This window comes from Enhydra lutris, unplaced genomic scaffold (genome assembly GCF_002288905.1).
Source record: "Enhydra lutris kenyoni isolate GAN:26980312 unplaced genomic scaffold, ASM228890v2 scaffoldscaffold37, whole genome shotgun sequence".
NCBI lineage: Eukaryota > Metazoa > Chordata > Mammalia > Carnivora > Mustelidae > Enhydra > Enhydra lutris.
In genome coordinates, this window is record NW_019154121.1 from 8,189,917 (window position 1) to 8,211,160 (window position 21,244).

Here is a 21,244-nt window from a genome sequence, read left to right on the forward strand (position 1 = left end):
CACCAAGCACCCAGCGCACTGACAGAGCATCTGCTGGAGCCGGTGCTGGGACATGCCCCCCCGTAGCTATCGGCCTCCTCTCACCAGCCTGAACCCGTGGTGCTGACGGGCTTCTTGTCCACACGATGATGTTCCACAAGCTGTATGCTGTCACGTCAACAGAACGGCGTAGCCCAGAGAGCTGCCCGATCTCCCCCTTGGGGCAGATCTCCTTCTACTGTTTCATGAATCTGGTGCCCAGCCGGTGATCCAGGCTAGAGAGTGTCTAACTGGACTGGGTGCTGGGCATTCCCCAAAGGGGGAGCTTGGCTGCCCTTGGAAGCATCCTGAACGCAGCGCCGAGGGTTCCAGAGGGCCGAGACAATCCTCCTGTATTCCCTGCAGAAGTTCTGGTTCAGGAGCCCATAGATGACGGCATTAAGGCAGCTGTTGAAACAAGCCAGGAAGTAGCTAGCCACGAAGAGCCCCTCTGGGACTCGGGGAGCTATTGCTTCCAGGTCGATGGCCACAGCGAGGCCGATGCCGTTCAGTGGGGCCCAGCAGATAGCAAAGACCACAAACACCACGAACATGGTCAGAAAGCTCTGGACGTCGCCGGGCTTCAGGCGCGGCTTGGTCTCCGGCTTGGCCCTCCTGCAGGCCTGGAGCACCAGCACCCAGATGCGCAGGTAACAGAAGGACACGACAGTGACGGGGAGGAGGAAGTGAACGATCACCACTGCCATCGTGTACCGGGCGCTGGCCGTCTGAATGAAGGTGCAGGAGTAGATGCGCGGGTCGTATGCCAGGGACCCCGCGAAAAAGTTGGGCACCAAGGCCCCCACAGTGAGGAGCCAGATGAGGCAGACGTAGAGGGGCGTGTGCCAGGGCCGGCAGATCTGGTGGTAGGCCACACTGTGGCAGATGTGGAAGTAGCGGTTAAGGGCAATGGCAGTGATGTTGAAGACAGAGCCAATGGCACTCAGGCCCATCACGAAGGCACTGGCCTTGCAGTGCGCCTCCCCCAGGGCCCAGCCATCTTGGAAGATGGCTGCAAGGATTAGTGGGTACGGGTACAAGGCCGCCGCCAGGTCAGCCGATGCCAGACTCACCAAGAACAAATTGCCTGGAGCAGGAAAGAGGGAGCAAGAGTCAGCAAGAGACCCCACAACTCCTAGCCTGGAGAACATTCTACTCTTTATCCAGTCGCTTAAAATTAACTATGTCACTGTTAGTATTGGGGTTGGGGACCTAGCGGCTTTTAGGGACATGGAATTCAGGTTCAGACTGTGTTTCTTCTACACATTGTGTGGCTTAGGCAACTTACCCAAGTGCCCCAACCCCTCAAGCCTCATTTTTCTCATTTGTAGAATGGGAATAATGATTCCTACTTTATACTATAGTTGTGAGGATCAAATGATGGGGCAAAGTCCTGGGGGCACCATGGGTGCTCACAAATGATGACTGTTTTCACCACAAGCACAGATCCTCAGGAGCTCTGCATCACTGACGCTCTGGCAAGGGTTCTAAGGGAGAAGCATCTGAATATCCAGAAAGTGGCTTCACTAGCGCCGGTCCCCACCCATACTCCCACCTTCCCACAAGTGTCTCTGGTAGTCTCCTTTTGTCCCTTCTCCCGCACTGGTCAACAGGCTACTTTCTAAGTGTCTTTACCTCAGTTTTCTAAATGTGAATTGCATCTTGCAGGTGGGATCGAAGAAAGGTCTGGGAGTAGGAACCATGTGTTCTGGCGTTCGCCTGCCTGCCTCGTCTGGGGCCTACACTCACAGCCAGAAGACGGCCTTGTTGGCGGAGAGTCCCATCTTGTGGGGTCTCGCAGCCTCCAGTGGCCTCCCTGCATTGCCCGCACCTTCTCCAGCTCTCTGAACTGCCTTCCTCCTCTGAATGCAGAGTTCTCTAGCCCGAGAGAGCCTCAGTAGCCATAGAGAGAGCCTCTGGAAACCACAACATCCATTGAGTGATATGCTTCAGGCATGTTCTGGGCCAGGATCCTAGGGAAGAGCTGGGGCTAAAGCCAAATTGAGAAATCCAATATTTCTATTTCTCAAGCATTTGGAGTCTAAAGCAAACACTGACTCATGAAGAAGGCACCAAGGGTCCAGAAGGGTGGCCAAACAGAGCTCAGAGCACGAGAAGCTCCATCCTTGATGTGACTCCTTCCATTCACCAAGTGTACGATTTGAGAGCCTACTGCATGCCCAGGAGCTGATATCCTTTCCTGGCATGCAGTAGGTACTAGTGTCGTCTTCCAAGTCCTCTGGCCTCTTGCCATGTGGTGAAGTGCGAGCTGCCGGCCCTACAGTGGCTAGACACAGAGAGAGGATGGAATGATTGCAAGAGGGAATTCCCGAGGAGCTAAGGGTGCTCACTCCACCATGACCACGCGTGTGCTCTGTGTGCTGCAGAGGCTGATGTGACCTTCTCGGGGATGCAAAAGCATCGGGCAGATGGAAAGGGTCCAAAAGGTGCAGCAATCAGAGAGGCCAGTCTGCAGTCTGGCTTCAAGAGGGTAGGGGGAAAGGGAGGCTCAGAACCACCCGGCTGGGTTTCCCCACTCCCCGAGTCAGACCTTCAGGTGAGGGAAACTCCACTATTACAGTTATAAACCCACAAGGCAGAGAAACGGCTGCTTCCGGGCTTCCCCTGTTCCCACCCACATTCATTCAGCACACCTCGAAGAAAATTCCACAGGATGTACTCCATGTGGTTGTGGGAACATGGAAGACCCCCAGGCAGCCTTCGTTTGGATGATTAAAATGCTTACAAAGTGGTGAGCTCTCCTGTCTCTCCAGACATTCACGGAGAGATGGGGTGTGAAGTGGTCCGGCCTCGGCTTGAACTGCTGGATTCCTTCTCCTTCAACTCTGTTAGGCATCTATTTACTCAGTGGGGTGAAACCCCCTCACATTCTTTCTGCCGGGTACAGCCTGACAAGAAATGCACATCTGAGGACCTGCTCCAGGGGCGGAGGGGGTCTCCTCCTTTTCCATTTAATTCACAGTTTTGTTTGTGTTCTCCGCTGGTGGATGTCAGCCTCTGACTCTCCTAGGCAGACCTCACCTGGTCTCAAGACGGCAAGGCATTTCCCCTCTCAGAGTTCTTGTTCTCAGCGGCATCAGCTGTCCTTGTCTCTTCCCAGAATCCTAAGTGTCTTTTTGGCATTGGGAGGTGGTGCTGGAGGGTGGGATGACCTGGGGAATCTGTTTTGCAGCTTTGAAGTTGGGCAACTTCCTGAAACTTCTTTCTCCATGAGTGTTCCTTTGCCGGTTCCCTCCTATTCTTTGGAGGCCCTCCTTCCTTTTATTTACACGCACTTGGTTGCTTCTGGGAAGAAAATCGCTTCTTTCTGACACAGGAATATTGGTCCCGGCAGGGCCCTCTGGGCTCCCAGTAGAGCCGCAAACAAGCTTTTGGCACTTGCAAGCACGTGCGGAGAAAGTCAAGGGCTGCTGGGAGCGGCTGCCAGCTCAGCCAGCTGTTTCCCCCGGAAAGCCAGTCAAACTCCGCCGTGTTAATGTGGCTCGTCCCCTAATAATGCCCCCGAGGCTGGCGAACAGCTTGTAAATAGTGGGAAGAACACATTCAACTCCACAGAGAGAGTGATTCAATTACTCTCCCCTATTACTCGGGCTGTTCCTAAAAGGCTGAAATCAACCAGTTCCTGCCGTGGGTTCACCCGCCCAGACGTCGTACTGTCTCCCAGATTTCTTGACATCATTCCAAATTAGGCAAATAAAATTCTTGTTTTGTCTCCCATCTGTAAGAAGCCAGGTCCTGTCTGGATGGTAGTCAAGGGAGACCTAGTCGTCTATCCATCTCTCCCCCAGACAGGTGAGAAATCCATCAGGACGCGCACAGCACGGCTCAGCCCGCTCTGCGCAGGCGTCTAATGAATATTCATATCACGCGTCCTGGCGTGACTTCTTTCCATCTGCCTCCACTAGACAGAGTTGCGTGAGTGGAGACAGACTTCCACAGCAGGTCTTTGTTCACTAATATGGAATTCCCTTTTAACAATCATAGGAAAAGCGCATCCCTCCACAATCCACTCCCTCCCTGCTTCCTCTTCCCTTTTTTCCAGGAAATCTATTTTTCTTTTTTCTTTTTTTTTAAGATTTTTAAATTTATTTATTTGACAGAGAGAGAGAGAGATCACAAGTAGACAGAGAGGCAGGCAGAGAGAGAGGGGGAAGCAGGCTCCCTGCTGAGCTGAGAGCCCAGTGTAGGACTCCATCCCAGGACCCTGAGATCATGACCTGAGCCGAAGACAGACGCTTAACCGACTGAGCCACCCAGCTGCCCCAAGAAATCTATTTCTTAAGAAGGATCTGGTAACTCTGGGGAAAAAAGCCAGCAAGCCTTGAGTGATCAAGTCTTCAACAGATAGGAGAGTTCCAGAAGGTCAAGCCATCTCCATCCCTTACCCCTTCTCCCTGTGACTACCCAACAGGCCCAAAGAGTTTGCTAAATTTAAATTGTCCTTGGTCACTTAGCTAAAAGCCAGTGTAGAAATAGATAGTCATGGAGTCATTTCCTCAACAGATATTTCTGAGTATCTACTAGAGAAGAGCTTTGCCTTTGCCAAGGCCGAGGGAAGCATGGCGAGTGAGAGAGGCATGCTCCCTCCCCTTACACAGCTGGTGGTCTCAGAGAAGAAAATAAAAAATAAAAACAAGATGTGCAAAGGTTAAAATAGGGAATTCAACAGAGAAGCTATCATTTCTAACAGGGCTGAACTTCCTGTGCCTTGAGGCTTTTCCCCATCCTTTACCTATTCAAGCATACAATACACTTACTGAGTGCCTATCCCATCTGTCTTGCAGGGCACAGAGATGGGTCAAAGGCATGGCCCCCACTGGGGAGATGCCAACAGGGCTGTTGGGCTGAGAAACAGAGAAACAGCAGGCAGACAGCCCTTCAGTGTGCTGAAAGCCAAGAGGGAGCCCAGGATAAGGGAACAGTGAGGAAGAGCTAAGATGGCCTGGGGATGGGGCTGGCCAGGCAGGAAAATTCACCAAGGAGCTGAAGAAAATCACAAAGACCTTTGCCACTGGCCTGCTTCCTGCCTAGGATGGCTGTTTTCCTCAAAAGGGATCTGTATGGGAAAGGAAGGACATGGGAAACACTAGTAGTCTCGAAATGAATGCGAAATATTTTCATCAGTTACTTTCTGGAGATAAGCATTGGAAATCACTAGGCAGATTATTTGTTAAAAACCCGATTTCCTTACAAATACTTAAATAAGGCACTTTTACATTAAAGTAAGCTCCTAATTTGATTCCCAAGTTTCTTGAGGGCAGAGATTGTTTTCCACTAAAATCAAATTATTTTGGAAAATCTTAGAGAGTGTGGATGAATCATAGAAGGGGCAAGTTGAAATGTAACTGTGCTTTAATTAAAAACAAAGAGGCCTGCTAAGTAAGCTCATCGTGTAAACAAAAGCAGGATGGGGGTGTTTCAACCACTTAAAAGAAGAGAACATATTTAAGAGCATAAGCATCTATTTTTTTTTTAACTGAGATGCCTATTACAAACCATCCTTCCATAAGCATCACCAGAGATCATTTGGAAACTCTTTCGATAGCATTTTATCACTTCAATTACACTTAACACTCACAACAAAACCACAATTGGTATAGCACCTTCAAGTTTATAAGGTGCCTTTACATAAATTGACTCAATTTTATCTCAAAAGAATCCTTTAGGCTTGATTGCGTGATTTCCATTTCTAGAAACTGGCACTCAGATTATGTGACTTGCCCAGGGCCATAACAGTGAAAGAGTGAGAAAGAAGACAAACAGGAGGAAATCAGGAAAAAGAAATGTCAAGGGCAACCAAAGTGAGAAAGAACAGGAAAGCAAGCTCATTTTACCAGGCAGTTAGGAAGTCAGAGGTGATATTCACAAGGGCACGGTTCTGTCCAATGTTGGAGGATAAACTTTAGTACTGTGGGTTGTTCTCCCAATCGGCTTTGGCTTTAAGAGAAGAAAGAAACGGAGTGATACTTGCAAAAGGATATCCCTTTGGTGGGGGGTTGTACAGGGGTTTTTTCTTTTCTCTTTCTTCTAAATGGGAGAGATTTTATCTGGCATGTAACGAGCACACAGTAAGAGCAGCTATTTTTTATTACGGCGGCTTTTATATTATTAGTGGTGTCGAAAGAACAAGAAGGAGACTCCAAACATTGGACTACAATCCCTAGGAGATAAGATAGGAGAAGTCACAGTGCGGGGAGGACAGTGACGGGCGGGAACTTCCTAAGCACCGGGGGACTCCAATTCTCAACTCCCTAAATTTTACTCTTTCAGCAAGAAGTATTTTAAATCGTAATACCTAATCCAGGCATTGGTATGTCCAGAGTTTTGTGATGTATCGTGCTAAATACAGACCCACAATTTCGGCGCGGGGGGGGGGGCGGATAAAGCAGTCAAACACGAAAGTTTTCATACCCCTGAGCTACTGAGAGCTACACGGGAGGAATTAAAGAGGATTATGAGCTTTCCTGATTGTTCAGCTAAAGACATAATTATGGGATTTAAAATGTGTTCGTCTTTGCTTGGTGAAGAGATAAGAAAGTATTCAGGGCAGTAACCCGAAGTTGGAGAGCTCAAGTCCCAACAGGGAGGGAGTCCAAATTTAAGCCCAGTTTGGTGTTCAGCTGATAATAGGCACTTCAAACCCCTGCAGGCTGAGCGGGTCAAAAGACACCCGTCACCAAGTGGCATCTCCGTGAGTGGTCGGAAGCGGCATAAAACCGGGATGAAGTGGGTTCTACCTTACCCTACAACGCCTGGAGTGCAGGGACTGTGGCTCTGTTAAGTATTTCCCCCAAGCTTTCCAACAGCCTTTATCCGGAACTAGTCTATCTACTCATTCATCATCTACACCCTCAGTCAGCAAGTGGGGGGAAAAGGTGGGCCCAGCTCCCCCCCTGACTGGGGATGCAAAACACCTGTCAGGCTGAAAATGCCAATCAGGAAGCCTGCAGTGCAGTCCCTATTTCTGGTTAAAAGATGGCGTGGACTGAGCATCCGTGGGTGCCCGGAGGACAGGGCAGACTCTAGAGGAGGACCTGTATGTTCAGCAACCAAATCCTCCACGTTTTCCTGGGCAATTCCAATGTCAATTTCATATCCCTTCTCTTTACATATCACCCAACTGTCCTAGATACGGATTCGTGTCCACTCATTCACAACTCTTCCCAGACAGCCCGGGAAATCAGGCACTGTGCCCATGGGCCAGGAATACCTGATACCCTTTGGGCTTTCCCCCCTGTTAACAGAGATTACCTCGACCTTCCAGTAAGGACATGTTTCTCTCAGCTCTCTTCTGGGGGGCCAACTGTCTGGATGGTGAAGGTAATGGCGGGAGGCTCACATTCTACGGGCAGCCTGATGGGGGGCAATCTCAGGACAGACCAGCAGGGGGCAAACTCCCTAAAGAGGCAGAGAGAGGCACGATCTGGGGGAGGCCAGGCGGCGTTGGAGACCACTAGCCACACAGGAGCAGCGGGAGCAGGCACACCTCTGAGCGGATGGTGCCAGTCAGCCTCTAAGGACAAGAGTGAGGTGGACTATGGGCTTTTCGTGCTGGAAGCCATTCAGTTCCACAAAAACTCTACCAGTGGCATGAGCAGGGCTGAGTGCTGTCACTGAGTCCACCCCACCTTGTGACACAAAATTTATTCCTTCTGTCCCACTGCTCTCCTGATGTCTTGTCCATTTTCAATTCATTTCAACAGACAGGTGTTTATGTCTTACTGTGTACTCAGCTCTGTGGACAGAAAGGGAGTACAAGTCTCAGCTCTCAACAGATTCGCAGTGCCCTGGGGAGAGCGGGACATGGACAACAGCATGGAGAGGTGGGTTCTGTCTGGGGAGGGCATGTGGCAGCCAGAGGAAGGAGACCAGCCCCACACCCTGCTTGGTATTAATAAGCAACATCAACCACCACAGACGGGAGCTGAAGAGGGGTCTGAAGGAGAAGTTCCATGGCAGAAAAGAGGCAGGGAGCTCTCCAAGATGAGGCAGTGCATAGGAGTCTGGCAGCATGGGAGCAGCAGTGGCTCACAAGCAGGATGAGAGGAGGGAGGCAAGGCTGTCTTGTTAGACGGGTTAGAGGGAGAAGGGCTGTGTGGGCAGAGTCTGATGCTGTACAGACAGGGCAGCCACTGATGGGATGGCATGCCTCTGCCAGCGGGGTCAGCCATCGGAGGAGGGAGCCTGGAAATCTGTCTGGACACTACAGACATAATTTGTTCCAGAGATGGTGAGCATGGGGCATGACTGGTCGGCTCAGGTGGTTAAGTGTCTGCCTTTGGCTCAGGTCATGACCCCATCGGTCCCGCATCAGGCTCCCTGCTCAGCAGGGAGTCTGCTTCTCCCTCTCCCTCTGCTGCTCCCCTATTTGTGCTCTCTCTTTCTCTCTGTGTCAAATAATTTTTTTTTTTTTTTTAAGATGATGAACGTGTAAAATGAGGCAGTGAGAGGAGGGAGGGCCGGAAAGGGGAATAATGAGAAATATTAGAAGACAAAAATCATGGAAGCTTGGGGAATGAAGGAACCATGAATGACGCCCAGAGATCAGGTGTCTGGGAGAGGAAAAGAAGGAGATCCAAAAAACTAGCATGAGGTAAGCTGAAGGAATGAAAGCTTTCAAGGAGGGCGTAGGCTTGAGAGTCACACACTGCATAGGCGGGCATTTCAGAGGCCAGTCTCCAGAACCCTGAAGAGGAAATGGGAAGCCACGAGGTAGCCAGTGCATGGAAATTGATGTCTGGCTGTGAAGGGAAGGAAAGAGTAGTGATGAATTCAGAAACAGGCATAAAATCAGGCACCTGGATGGCTCAGTCAGTTAAGCGGCTCTTTCTACTAGCTCCAATTGTGATCTCAGGGTCCTGGGATAGACGCCCAAACCGGGCTCCCTATTCAGCGGGGAGTCTGCTCTTCCCACTCTTCACTCCCTCTCTCCCCCCTATCTCCCCCTCCACCCTGCTGCCCTGTGCTCCCTAGCTAATGCTCTCTCTCTCTCTCAAATAAATAAATAAAATCTTTAAAAAAGAAGAAAAAAAAGGACACAGAGGTGCCTAGGTGACTCAGTGGGTTAAGACTCTGCCTTCAGGTCAGATCATGATCGCAGGGTCCTGAGATCAAGCCCTGCGGCAGACTCTCTGCTCAGCAGGGAACCCGCTTCCCCCTCTCTCTCTGCCTCTCTGCCTGCTTGTGATCTCTTGTCAAATAAATAAATAAAATCTTAAAAAAAAATAACATAAAATCAAGGGAAGATTTTTTTTTTCCTAACACCAAAGATCCTTGTGTGTACATGCCTGCATATGTGGGTGCACGTGTGGGCTAAAGGGAAAGAGACAAACACTGAAAACACAGAAAAGGGAGAAAGAACTTGATGGGGGAAGGTTCCAGAAAAACAGAGAAAGAAAGAGATGAAAACTGAAAACACAGAGATTATTATTGGCGAAGTCTAGACCAAGGCAAGCATGGCCATGGCAGGCACAGGAATGTCCTCAGATGCTGTCAGGAGAGCCCTAAATAGGAAAGGTCCCCAGAAAGCATGCACTCAAGTGTGAAATGCACACATAGTCTTACCTTCCAAGTTGGGTCAATGTTCTGAATCTGTCTCCCACCTTCCCTCCATCCCTCCCTCTCTTTCTCTAGTGCCATCTCTAAAAAAGTCATCCCAACACATGCAGCCAGGGGGTGTCCAGCAGCGTGGGCCTGGGAAAAAAGGACAATTGAGCTAACCACTCAACCTGCTCTCAGGATCACCGCTGTCACGGATGATAAAAAGACCTGCCCTTGCAGCAGTCACGTGAAGGATACGGATGTCTGCTAAGAAAGGTCTATGATCTTAATATAGGCTGTGTGCCTTGGTTATGGGACCTATAAGTGTTCTCATCGCCTTGGTCCTATCTTCTTAATAGCAGTGAATTAAGGAACCAGACTTAATTATAGAAAGGTCTGAGATGAGGGTTTCTTTTTCTTTTTATTATTATTATGTTCAATTAGCCAGCATATAGTACATCATTAGTGGCTGATATAGTGTTCAACGATTCATTAGTTGTGTATAACACCCAGCGCTCATCACCACACGTGCCCTCCTTAATACCCATCATCCGGTGACCCCATCTCCCCATCCTCCCTCCCTTCTGTAACCCTCAGTTTGGTTCCTGGAGTCCTGGAGTGTGAGATGAGGTTTTCTTAAAGTCACCCTAAACTCTCAGTAGAGAGACTCGGTTCCTAGAGGAATGAGGGCAAATTCCAAGTGCCGTCAGTTTTTAAGCACCTTCTGAAATCTCACTGTGCTAAGGGTTAACGGAAGTCAATAGCAGATTTTTCAAGACTGTTTTCAATAAAGCCAGTGCTCAAATAAAAGCTGGTTAAATTGCGAGGCTGGAGCAGACACTAGCTTATCAGGAATTCATGTCATTTAGCTATGGTGTTAGCATTTGCTTCTGGTGCTGGGCTATAGCCTACTTAACAGAGCAAAGGAAGGAGAGAACAGGGAATGGGCTGCCAACTGAATGCCCAGTACCCACCCTCAGCCATGCTCCTCAAATCAGTAAGGTTTCTGTGAGCCCGGCTAAGAGAGCGGAAGAGGCCAGCCCTCCTTGGGACAAGGAAGGGGAGAAGATGCCTGTCTGCTTCATGTAAAAGGAAGCCACACTCCCCCTACTCAGCCACCCCTCCAACCTCAGGCAGCTCAAATTACTGACCAGGGACCAATAGCCCACCCCACCGGGTTAGTCAGGGAGAGAACTAGGTCAGAGTCAGAACCTGGAGGGCCCAGCCCTGCCTCCTTCCTGCCTCTGTGCAGGAGATGCATGTTTGTGGCGGCTGCAAAGGGACGACGCAATCAAAAATATCAAATACAACTCTTCCCCCAGCATGACTTGCTCTTTCCTAATATACAAGCTTTTAGTCAAAGGACATGACAATATCCTGAAAAAGGTATTCCAGATGATTCTAACCGTCACTACTGAAATGACTGAGTCAGAAAGCTTATTTCTACTTAACAGTGTTGTTTCCCATATTATAAACAGAAGCTCCTGTTTTTATTTTTTGTTTGTTCTGTAGATAAAAATACTGGAGCCAGAGAGCCACACAAAATATATATACTCTCGGGGCGCCTGGGTGGCTCAGTGGGTTAAAGCCTCTGCCTTCAGCTCGGGTCATGATTCCGGGGTCCTGGGATCGAGCCCCGTATTGGGCTCTCTGCCTAGCAGGGAGACTGCTTCCCTTCCTCTCTCTGCCTGCCTCTCTGCCTACTTGTGATCTCTGTCAAATAAATAATTAAAACCTTTAAAAAAAAGAAATATATATATACACACACATACACACACACACACACACACACACACACACACACACCCATTTACTGCAACTGGCCTTTCTGGATGGTCTGCCTCCTTAGGAAAGTGTGTGGTTAAAGGACTTGCCTGGCTTTCTGCTGTTGTCTTTTCATTGTAATTCACTGAAATTGGAGTAACGTCCAGATTAGGAAATTATAAATTGACAACCAGGCCATGAGCTTTCCCCACTGAAATGGTCAGCATGCTCCAATGACCTCTCAGGGTCAGAGTTCAGAGTTCCCCCTGGTTTTGTTCCCTTGCAGACCTAAAGAATGCCTGCACCCCAAGTCATCCTCCCATCCCTACATTTTCTCCGCTCCTGCCCACGCCTAATTACTCCCTCTAGGTCCCTCTCTACTGGTCAGAGCACACTTGGGGATGGCAAGAACTCCCGGCGCCGCGGGAGTTTTTCCCTCCAGGAAAAATTGAAATGAGAGTGAACGGAAGGGAAAACATACTTTTCCCTATTGCAACACTACTTTGCCGAATCGCTGTTTTAATCTTCATTTAATCCCACGAATTCCCTATTTGCAGAAAAGAACACGTTATCCCAAAGTAATGTACTCCCACCGAAGCAGAGCCTGCAGATTTCTGCAACTGCACTCTCTGGGTTGGAAATAGGTCTTCAGATAACCTGGAGAGAAGTTTCTGACACAAAACTTCCCCACCTCCACCCCACCCCTGGGCTTCCTTGTCTCACCACCCACGGCAGGGGAGGGAGAGAGGTGTTAAAAATCCCGAGATTCTTGTGGTCGGATACAGGCAGCCTCCGGACCCGTACAAACTGGGGCGCCCTGGATGACAGAAGCTTCCAGCCGCGTGGGTTCCCACAGAGCGGGCGCCCCGCGGAAAAGTGCACAAGAAAAGCTTTGCTCAGTTCACGCGGCACAGATGTGCCCAGTGCGCTCCGGGCAGCGGCGAGAGGTGGGCGCCAGAACCGCACGTCGGGGAAAGGCAGCAGCTCCCCCACCTTTTGAACACAGGACTCAACTTGGGGACGAGGTTAGAGAAAAGGGAACGGGACGCCGGGGACCAATGAAGGGGTGAGGATCGAGACCGGACTTCAGGGAAGGGTCCGCCCCAGCCGCGGGCGTGGCGCTCACCCGCGTTCCGCAGCTTGCGGTTCCTGAGCACCGAGAGGATGACCAGGAGGTTGCCCACGACGTCCCCCGCGGTGGTGACGATGAGCACCGCAGACAAAGTGGGCGCCACCCAGGGAGGACGGGCGGTCCCGGAGGGCCGAGCGCTGCCCTCCCCTGGCCAGCCCGGGCGCCGGGCCAGCTCGCCCGCCTCGCAGCAGTTGGAGAAAGAGCCGTTCTCCAGCTTCGTGGACCGTCTGGCGCTGCGCGCCAGTCACCGCTCCACGAGCTGTCACCCACTGGAGGGAGAGCGATGTCGCAGCGGCGCCGGGAGTTCTTGCCACCCCCAAGTGTGTCCTGACCAGTAGGGAGGGGCCTAGAGGGAGTAATTAAGCATGGGCACGGAGCGGAGAAAATGTAGGAATGGGAGGAGGACTTGGGGTGCAGGCATTGCCAAAAGGAGTGCGTCCCTCCCTCTCCTTCCCTTGGGGTCCAGCTCAGGGGCACCTGAGTCCCAGAGCCCAGAACTGCTTTGCCCAGTTCAGGCCTCAATTCCTGAGTGCACCTCCACACTCAGATCCCAGATTCCCTCCTCCCCTCCACCCCCAAGAGAAGCTGTACCCAGGAAAGGACAGCCAAATTTGTGGATTGGAGAAGGTGCTGGTGGGGGGGACCTGCCCTCCTGTTGTCCCAAGGGCCAGGTTTGAGGCCCCCACGGTGAGGGGGGGTTAGCTCCAAAGAGAACGCAGTCCCCAGGGTAAGGGGACAGATCCCAGGGCAAAGTGGGGTAGAGGGTTACATTCCAGGCAGCAGCAGAAGAAAAGCAAACCCCTGCTATTTATTGAGCACTTGTTTATCCTGGGAGACATTGATGATGACTCTGCCCTGTCCTCTTTATAAAGCCAAGACATCTATTAATATATGAACATCTATTTAAATATGACAATACTTAACTAGATGCATGGTCGATGCTGGGGGGTTATTATAATATGGTTTTGGATGGTTTTTGAACAAAGAGTGAAATATGACTCCTGGAAAGAAGGAACTTAGATGCCCTTTATTTAAAACTTTTGAGCACTTTCTCTGATAACAGCAACAGCTTAACCTCTTCCAAGGGTGAATTTTACACCAAGTGCTGTCAGTGCCTTTCACATCACTGGAACCACTAAAATCAAAATGATGGACAATTTTAAATGTGAGGAGGCCGCGAAGCATCTGGATACATTGCTTCCGTGAGTATGCAAAATGGTCCAGCCACTTGAAAGAGCTGGTTGGTAGTTTCTTAAAGAGTAAAACATACACCAACCTACAACCAGAAATGAGACAGAAATGAAACATATGCCCACAGAAAAGACTCGTGCGGGATGCCCAGGGCAGCCTTATGGGTAGTAGCCCAATCCGGGAAACAGCCCAAATATCCAGGAATAGGTAAACAAACTGTGATACACTCCTACAGGGAATACCACCTGACAATAACAACTGCTGAGCCGCACAACGAAAAATACTTCGTTGGACAAACGAAGCCAGACCCAAAAGAGTATATACCATACAATTCATTTATATGAAGTCAAAAAGTGGGAAAAAAATTAATCTACGGTGATAGAAAATTAGAACAATGGTTGATCATGGGGGTGAGGATGGACCAGGACAGAGCGCAAAATAAATTTCTGGGGTGTTATTTGCATGTTGTTTTATATAAATATGATATGTGTACCTCATGTAAATCATACTCTCCCACTTGTGTCCTATCCCAGCTCCCAAGAAACAAAAACAAAGGAAGAGTTCAGTAGAAAGCAGTGATGATTCCGGAGAAGGATGTGAGAGTTGGAGGACAGCTTCCCTGAGAAGTGAGCCCATCCCGAGCCCAGGGAAGGAACAGCAGGGAGAGGCTTCGTCCCTACGGTAAAAGGGAAGCAGAAGCCGGGACAGATTCGAAGTGTTTCTAGACTGGGATGAACAAATGAGGGAGCTGCCTTGTGTCTGCTTTAATCTCAAGGAGTTTGAGGCTACCTCATTGGCCGGGACTGGGGGAAAGAATGTGGGAGGTCTGAAGACAGGAGAAGGTACGATATGTCGGTATGTCGTTTCAGAAAATAGGTACACTGACTAGGATCGGAGACAGGTTTGTGAGGAGAGCAAGTACCCCTGAGAGGCTTCAGATGTAGCTTTAAGGGAAGACAGTCAGCCTCATGGGGTGCTTGTTAATCAGCAACTTGGATCTGCTCAGGACAGGCACTGAGGAGGTAAGGGGAGGATCTTCAGGAGGATTGGGTTTGCTGGGGAGGAGTAAATAGCAGAAGGAAGTGCGATTCGTGATGGGAAGACGGTTCCCGGGAGCTACAGTATATGAGGGATGCTGGGAAAACGAGAGCGGGCTGATGGGCCATGACACAGAGATGGGATCAAGGGCTCAGAGGGGCTGAATTCAAAGACTTGTGGTGGGTGAATTTGAACAAGTAGGCTGTACTATTGAGAGAGTGACTGCTTTGAAACTTGTTTTGAGATTTCTTAGGAGTGCAGCTTCTTTCTGTTGGAGGGAGGGCTCTGAGTGGGATGACAGGAGTAGGTGGTGACAGGAAGGCGAGGGAACGTTAACTGGAAATGAGGAGGTCAAGGAACTGAGAAACCCGGGTACAGGTATTGTGGTGGTGAGAGAAAAGAGAAACTGAGTCAGGGGTTGAATCCCAGTGAGTGGAGAGGAATGACCAGCCAGTTGGTGAGAGAGATGCAGGCAAGAGGGGGAGGAGAGACCTCAGGATGGGGGGGAAATGTCACAGGCTGTTTTCAAAGAAGGGGCAACCTTCCTTGTTCAGACAATGCAATATCATTCCTCCCTGAAAAGAAATGCTCCAAAAAAGCCACAAAAAGATATAGAAGAACCTTAACTACATATTGCTAAGGGAAAGAAGTCAACCGAAAAAGGCTACATACAATAAGATTCCAATCACACAACATTCTGGAAAAGGCAAAACTATGGAGACAGTAAAAAGATCAATGGTTGCTGGAGATAAGGGGAGATAGACAAACAGGCAGAACACAAAGGATAGTTAGGGCAGTGAAACAACTCTGTATGATAGTGTATGGTGAACTGGTGTCATTATTCATTTATTCAAAGTCATACAACACCAAGAGTGAACCCTAATGTAAACCATGGGCTTTGGGGGATGACAATGTGTCAATCAGTTTAAGTTCATCAATTGCAACAAATGTACCACTCTGGGGAGGAGGCAGATATTGACAATGGGGGAAGTCCCTGCATATACAGGCAACATATGGGAACTCTTTGTACTTTCCCCTCAATTTTGCTCCAACCTAAAACTCCTCTAAAAAATAGTCTGTTTAAAAGGGGAGAGGGGCGCCTGGGTGGCTCAGTGGGTTAAAGCCTCTGCTTTCGGCTCCGGTCATGATCTCAGGGTTCTGGGATCAAGCCCTACATCACATCCCGTTGGGCTCTCTGCTCACCAGGGAGCCTGCTTCCCCGTCTCTCTCTCTGCCTGCTGTGATCTCTGTCTGTCAAATAAATAAATAAAATCTTAAAAAAAAAAAAAAGTTAAAAGGGGGAGGAAAGGGAAAGAAGGAGCGTTGTCAGGAACGGTGAAAATGCCCCCAAGGATCATACCACTTCAGCAAAAATAGAATCCACACCACTGAATTGCAGCAAGACCAACCAAAGCGAACCCAGAGAGCAAAATCCTGATGGTAAAGAGGTTGTAGCTAGGACACCCGCGGCGATGGAGGGGGCTGCCCTGATTTAAGAGAGAGGGTATCACATTGCAGAAACTGAGAAGACTCCAGAAGGAGTGAACTCAGGGCAGAGAGGCTAGACAGGGCTGGAGAATTGGGCAGGAACTGGACCAGGTAAGTATCAAAGCCAGGAATCCAAGACTCTGGACTTTTCCCCTTGCAGAGGAGTCTGTTGAGGAGTGAAACATTTATCTGCGCTCTGTCCTCCTTTGCGGGCTGCCCTTCCCAGGCAGAGCGGATGTCTGCCGCAGAACAGTTCCCACACCAACTCCTCTGAGGGTAGAAGAGCGGCGATTGCTTCAGTGTTCCATGCTGATGGCCTCTAAGCGGGAGCAGATTCTTCTCACAATAGGGTGAAATCCACAGGGGCCGCCAACAGTGAAATGAAACTATATGGGAGGGAAAATTAAACCCTGGAGGAGGAAGGGGAGAGAAACAAAGGAGAGAGGTTCAAGATTCCTAGCTGGTTTCTCAACAAAATAAATCAACATGCTGAACACCTAAGGAGAGTTCTAGTGTTACAAAAATGCGCAGGACTGGTGTCCCTTACACCTGTCCTCAAGTCCAAATGCAAATCAAAATATGCTCGAAGCAGCCCAGCCTCCCGCAGCCCACCAATAATACCTTTCAATCTGGATAATACTTGAAACCCTTCCCAAACCACTTCACCCTCGGCCATCTCGTGTCCCCTTTCAACAGCTCAGTGAGACTGGGAGGCAGGTATGATGGGTCCAGCTGGAAAAGAGAGGAACAGGCTCTCAGAGATAAGTTGCTTGCCAAGGCTGGTGGCCGATGAGCGGCCAAGATGAGTCTCTAAACCAGCTGTCTAACAGAATCCGTTTCTTTTACTGAATTATAATGGTTTTTCCTCCCTCAGTATGAAATATACAAAGACCGTAATCAAATTTTTCTGTAGGTCATCAGTTTGCCACGGGAGTAAAGCAACCACTTGCCCTTTTAATAATTCTATACATGCTATGATAGCAGCCACAGCTAATAGGGAGTGTTTGCCGGACACACGAGTCATATGGATTCCTCATTTAACTCTCACACCTCTATGAGATGGATACTTATCGCTATGTATGCACTGTGAAGGAGCGGAGACTCAGAGAGGTTAAGCAACTGGCCTCACATTGCCCAGCTAGTGGATCTAAGAGTTAAAATTAGGATCAAGGCTGATTCCAACACCAGGTGCAGTCTTGCTATGGCATCAGGGAATATAAAAACCTCTGGACTGTTCTCCCCCTGAAGAGAAGGATGGGGAAGCTTGATGTCATTGGGCAGGTTGAACCTTGGGAGAGAACAGATCTGTTGGTTTTGAAAAAGATGGGTTTTATATAGATCACTTAGAAGATAAACCACTGTCTAGCATCGGGAAGCTGCCCCATCTTTTCCTGATGAAGAATAGTCTGGAAAGGAGATATTGTGCAACAAAAAAAGTATAAAATAAACAACAACAACAACAAAAACCATCCTCTGGGCAATCTTTGTCCTGTTACCCAGCATGCAGAACCAGTAGGGGACCCAGTGACCTCGCAGGGCCAGGCAGGGTCAGAGCCTCAAATTCTCTCTACTGCTGGTCACACGATCTTTACCTTTTCTGACTTTTTCATTCCCTTCAGAGGAAACCTCAGAGTGAGAGTTAGTGCCCTGGTTATTTCAGATGTGAATCTGATCTAATAGTTCAATGTTCAAGCAGAAGGGGCTGACCCTTTCCTCAGAATCTGCTGAACAGCAGTTTAGGGCTTTTTTATTATTGTACCTGTACAGAATAGATTAGTTAAGGGGGAAATTTGTATATATATATATATATATATATAATATATAATATTATATATATATTTATATATACAGTTAAAATAGTCTTTTGCTTTATTAGAAGTTTTTTATTGATGGTTTACAGTTTACCAGAACAGTATACTTTCCTAGTAATTGCATAATGTAATTATATTTATATAAAATATATATTATATATTACATATATATAATTTATAATTATACTGTATAAATTTAAATTAATATAAATTATATATAACATATGTAATATAATACATAACATATAACATATATTATTATATAATATATAAAATATAAAATAGATAATATATAATATTATATATTATATAATTACATAATTATAAGCTGCAAATCATAAGAAAGGTTCAGGGATAAGAGCTGCACCAATGTTGTGATGGTTTTAACTTTTATAGAGGAAATTTGTTTTGGAATCTTAGTGCTTGTTTTTAAAACCTGGGGATGAGGGGACCCAGTCATGGGGAAATCAGTCTAAAGACAAGCTGTTTGGGAAGGGAGGCTCTGGCCAGACCAGTCTGGTCCAGGGGCCAATGGGCACTGTGTCCCTGGGGTAGAGGGCACTCCACATGGTCCTGGAGCCTCAGCTGGATGGGATATGTACCCAGCCTCCTGCCTCTCGGGAGCACGTTCATTGCCAAGGATACCCAGTGCCCCGCCGAGATGCTGGTATCAGCCCAAGCAGTCTCTGGGGAAGAGGCCTCTGTCCCCTCGGTCAATAACATTTCACTTTTGTTGTTAAGGCCAATAAGTAATAAACTCGGCCTAGGACAGAATTTTATTTATTTGTTATTTATTTATTTATTAGAGATGGAGTGGAGAGAGGCAGAGTGTGAGAAAGAGAATCTTTTTTTAAAGACTTTATTTTATTTTATTTTTATTTTATTATTATTATTTTTTTTTTTTATTGAGATGGAGTGGGGAGAGGCAGAGGGCAAAGGAGAGAGAATCTTTTTTTTTTCCTAACACTTTATTTATTTATTGACAGAGAGAGACACAGTGAGAGAGGGAACACAAGCAGGGGGAGTGGGAGAGGGAGAAGCAGCCCTCCGGCTGAGCAGGGAGCTGGATGCGAGGCTCGAATGGACCGGAGTTGAAGGCAGACGCCCAATGCAGGCCTCTGAACGAGAGACTCTCAAGCAGGCTCCACCGCCAGCATGGAGCCCATTACAGGGCTCGATCTCACAACCTTGAGATCATGACCTGAGCTGAAATCAAGAGTCAGACACTGAATGGACAGAGCACCATCCAAGCACCCCCAGGGCAGAATTCTAAACATGAGTGATTCATTCTGGATTCTTCTGGTGGCTGCCTAACTAAAGCTATTTTTTTCCTAGCCAAGTTAATTGGCCAGGACCTGCCTTAGCCTGGTCCCCAAACTCACGTCCACATGCACCCTGAAGCGTCTTTATCACAGGTTTGAGTCTGCTGCTCTGCTTAGAGGACCAGTTCCTAATAATGCCCTATGGGAACGCCTGTACCTTTGACCCCAAAGCCACCTTTCCCGGAAGCTTTGCGAGGCCCCAAGGAAGGTGTGGATTGGACGTGGAAAGCTGGCTGGTCCATAGGGCCCATCACCACCTGTACCATCAGGAAGGAGCTGGGACATCGCCACCCACCAATTGGCTGGCTGACTCCCTCAAAGCCGTCATTGAAGGTATGGATGGTTAGATGTGCAAAATGGTCCGTCTGCAGAGCAGAGCGACCTCTTCTCCATCCAGGGCCTGGGACATCCCAGCCCAGAAAAGCATTTCATCCAATATGCCTATGGCCCACCCACCCCAGCCTCCATTCCCACCCACAGGATCCTCCTGGCCTCCAGGACCTACCTTCACCGTCAGGAGGAAGCAAAACGAGGTTGGATCTCTTGTGGGGTCCCCAGACCAGCCATGGGCACTCTCTCCCATACCTCTTCTTTTCCCTTCTGCACCCACAATCCCTGGCCAGGCTTCATGGACTACTGACTGCTGTTTGTTGAGCACATCCGGTGACATGTTACCACTTCCTCTGCGTTACCTCAAAACAATCCTCGAAGGTCAATAAAGTCACGATCCATATCTTAGAGTTGAGGAACCAGGCATAGAGACATTAACTGACTTTCCCAAGGCCAGAGAGCTAAGAAAGGGTTTTGTCTGATGGCTCTTGACCATGACTGTCTTCCTGGTAGTAACATCTCTGAGATACACTATGTAGTAGTTAACACTGACCCTGGGCCCTCTGCTTAACCCCCTGTTACTTAGTTTCTTCATAGACAAAATAGGGATAATAATGCTGAAATCACAAAGATGTGAGGATGAAATAAAGCAAGATAGTGCCTGGTTTGTAAGTTAGCACTAAGTATATTTCGGGTATTATTGTTCCGTCTTCAAGGGTATTCACATCTATATCTCATTGCTTCCTCAGATACAGAGACAGGAACGTTCTCATTTTACACTCATGTTCCTGGAGAGGAGTTGGCCTGCCCAGCCCTTGACAGCTGGTGGGGAAGCCAGGGGCAAAACCAGATTTCCAGTCCCTTCCGCTGGACCTCTCCTTTCTCACCTTTGGAAGCGCACCGAGAGGGGTGGCCCACTCTGAGTTCAAAAACATCTCCTCAGAATCCAACATGTGAGTCTGCCATGTGCCAGGTTCACAAGATAACCAGCTCAGCAAAACAGGTTGGCTCCTGCATCGAATGTCCAGACCCACATTCTGCAGGCATGAAGAAGTACAACCAGTAATGTTACAGATGCCGATGGCACACATAAAAATGTTTCTAGAATCCAAACCTTGGAGTGACCTTGTAGGATGTGATATTGAAGGTCTTGCCTACAGTAGGTTCCCCCTTCTCACCTGAAAAGAAGACATATTCTCAGCATAAGGCTTCTGCTGACGTCCCACCATGCACCTGCTGGGCTGGGCCAGGAAGCACCTCCCCACTTCTCAGTGAGCTCTTCTTGCTACAAAAGCCAATTCTCAGACCTAGATTTTCCATGACACTCTTTATGGTCAAAACTATCTTATCCTGGGCACCTGGGTGCTTAACACCTGGTTAAGTGTCTGCTTTTGGCTCAGGTCATGATCCCGGGGTCGTGGGATCAAGCCCTCAGTCAGGCTTCTTGCTCAGCAGGGAGCCTGCTTCTCTCTCTGCCTGCCACTCCCCCTGCTTGTGCTCTTTCTCTCTCTCTCTCTGACAAATAAATAAAATCTTTAAACACCAAATAAATGGGGACAGGGCAATTGGGGAGGGAAATTGTGTGGGTG

At 48.6% G+C, this 21,244-nt stretch overlaps 1 protein-coding gene across 1 annotated transcript; it reads right to left on the bottom strand.

Annotated features, from left to right (window-relative positions):
• Positions 1-254: 254 nt before the first annotated feature.
• Positions 255-19,995, bottom strand: LOC111154372 (melatonin receptor 1B). Its single transcript, XM_022513921.1, has 3 exons — positions 19,831-19,995; positions 12,470-12,689; positions 255-1,105 (listed from the first exon to the last, which is right to left on the bottom strand). The coding sequence occupies exons 1-3, from the start codon at positions 19,993-19,995 to the stop codon at positions 255-257; spliced, it is 1,236 nt and encodes a 411-aa protein (XP_022369629.1).
• Positions 19,996-21,244: the final 1,249 nt, after the last annotated feature.

Excerpts from the sequence above, each read along its gene's own strand:
- LOC111154372 (XM_022513921.1), bottom strand. The coding sequence starts at position 19,995 with ATGTCACCGGATGTGCTCAACAAACAGCAGTCAGTAGTCCATGAAGCC. Across the intron at positions 12,690-19,830 it reads GCTTCCTCCTGACGGTGAAG|CTGGAGAACGGCTCTTTCTC; the intron begins GTAGGTCCTGGA and ends CGGTCCACGAAG. Across the intron at positions 1,106-12,469 it reads CCGCAAGCTGCGGAACGCGG|GCAATTTGTTCTTGGTGAGT; the intron begins GTGAGCGCCACG and ends TTCCTGCTCCAG.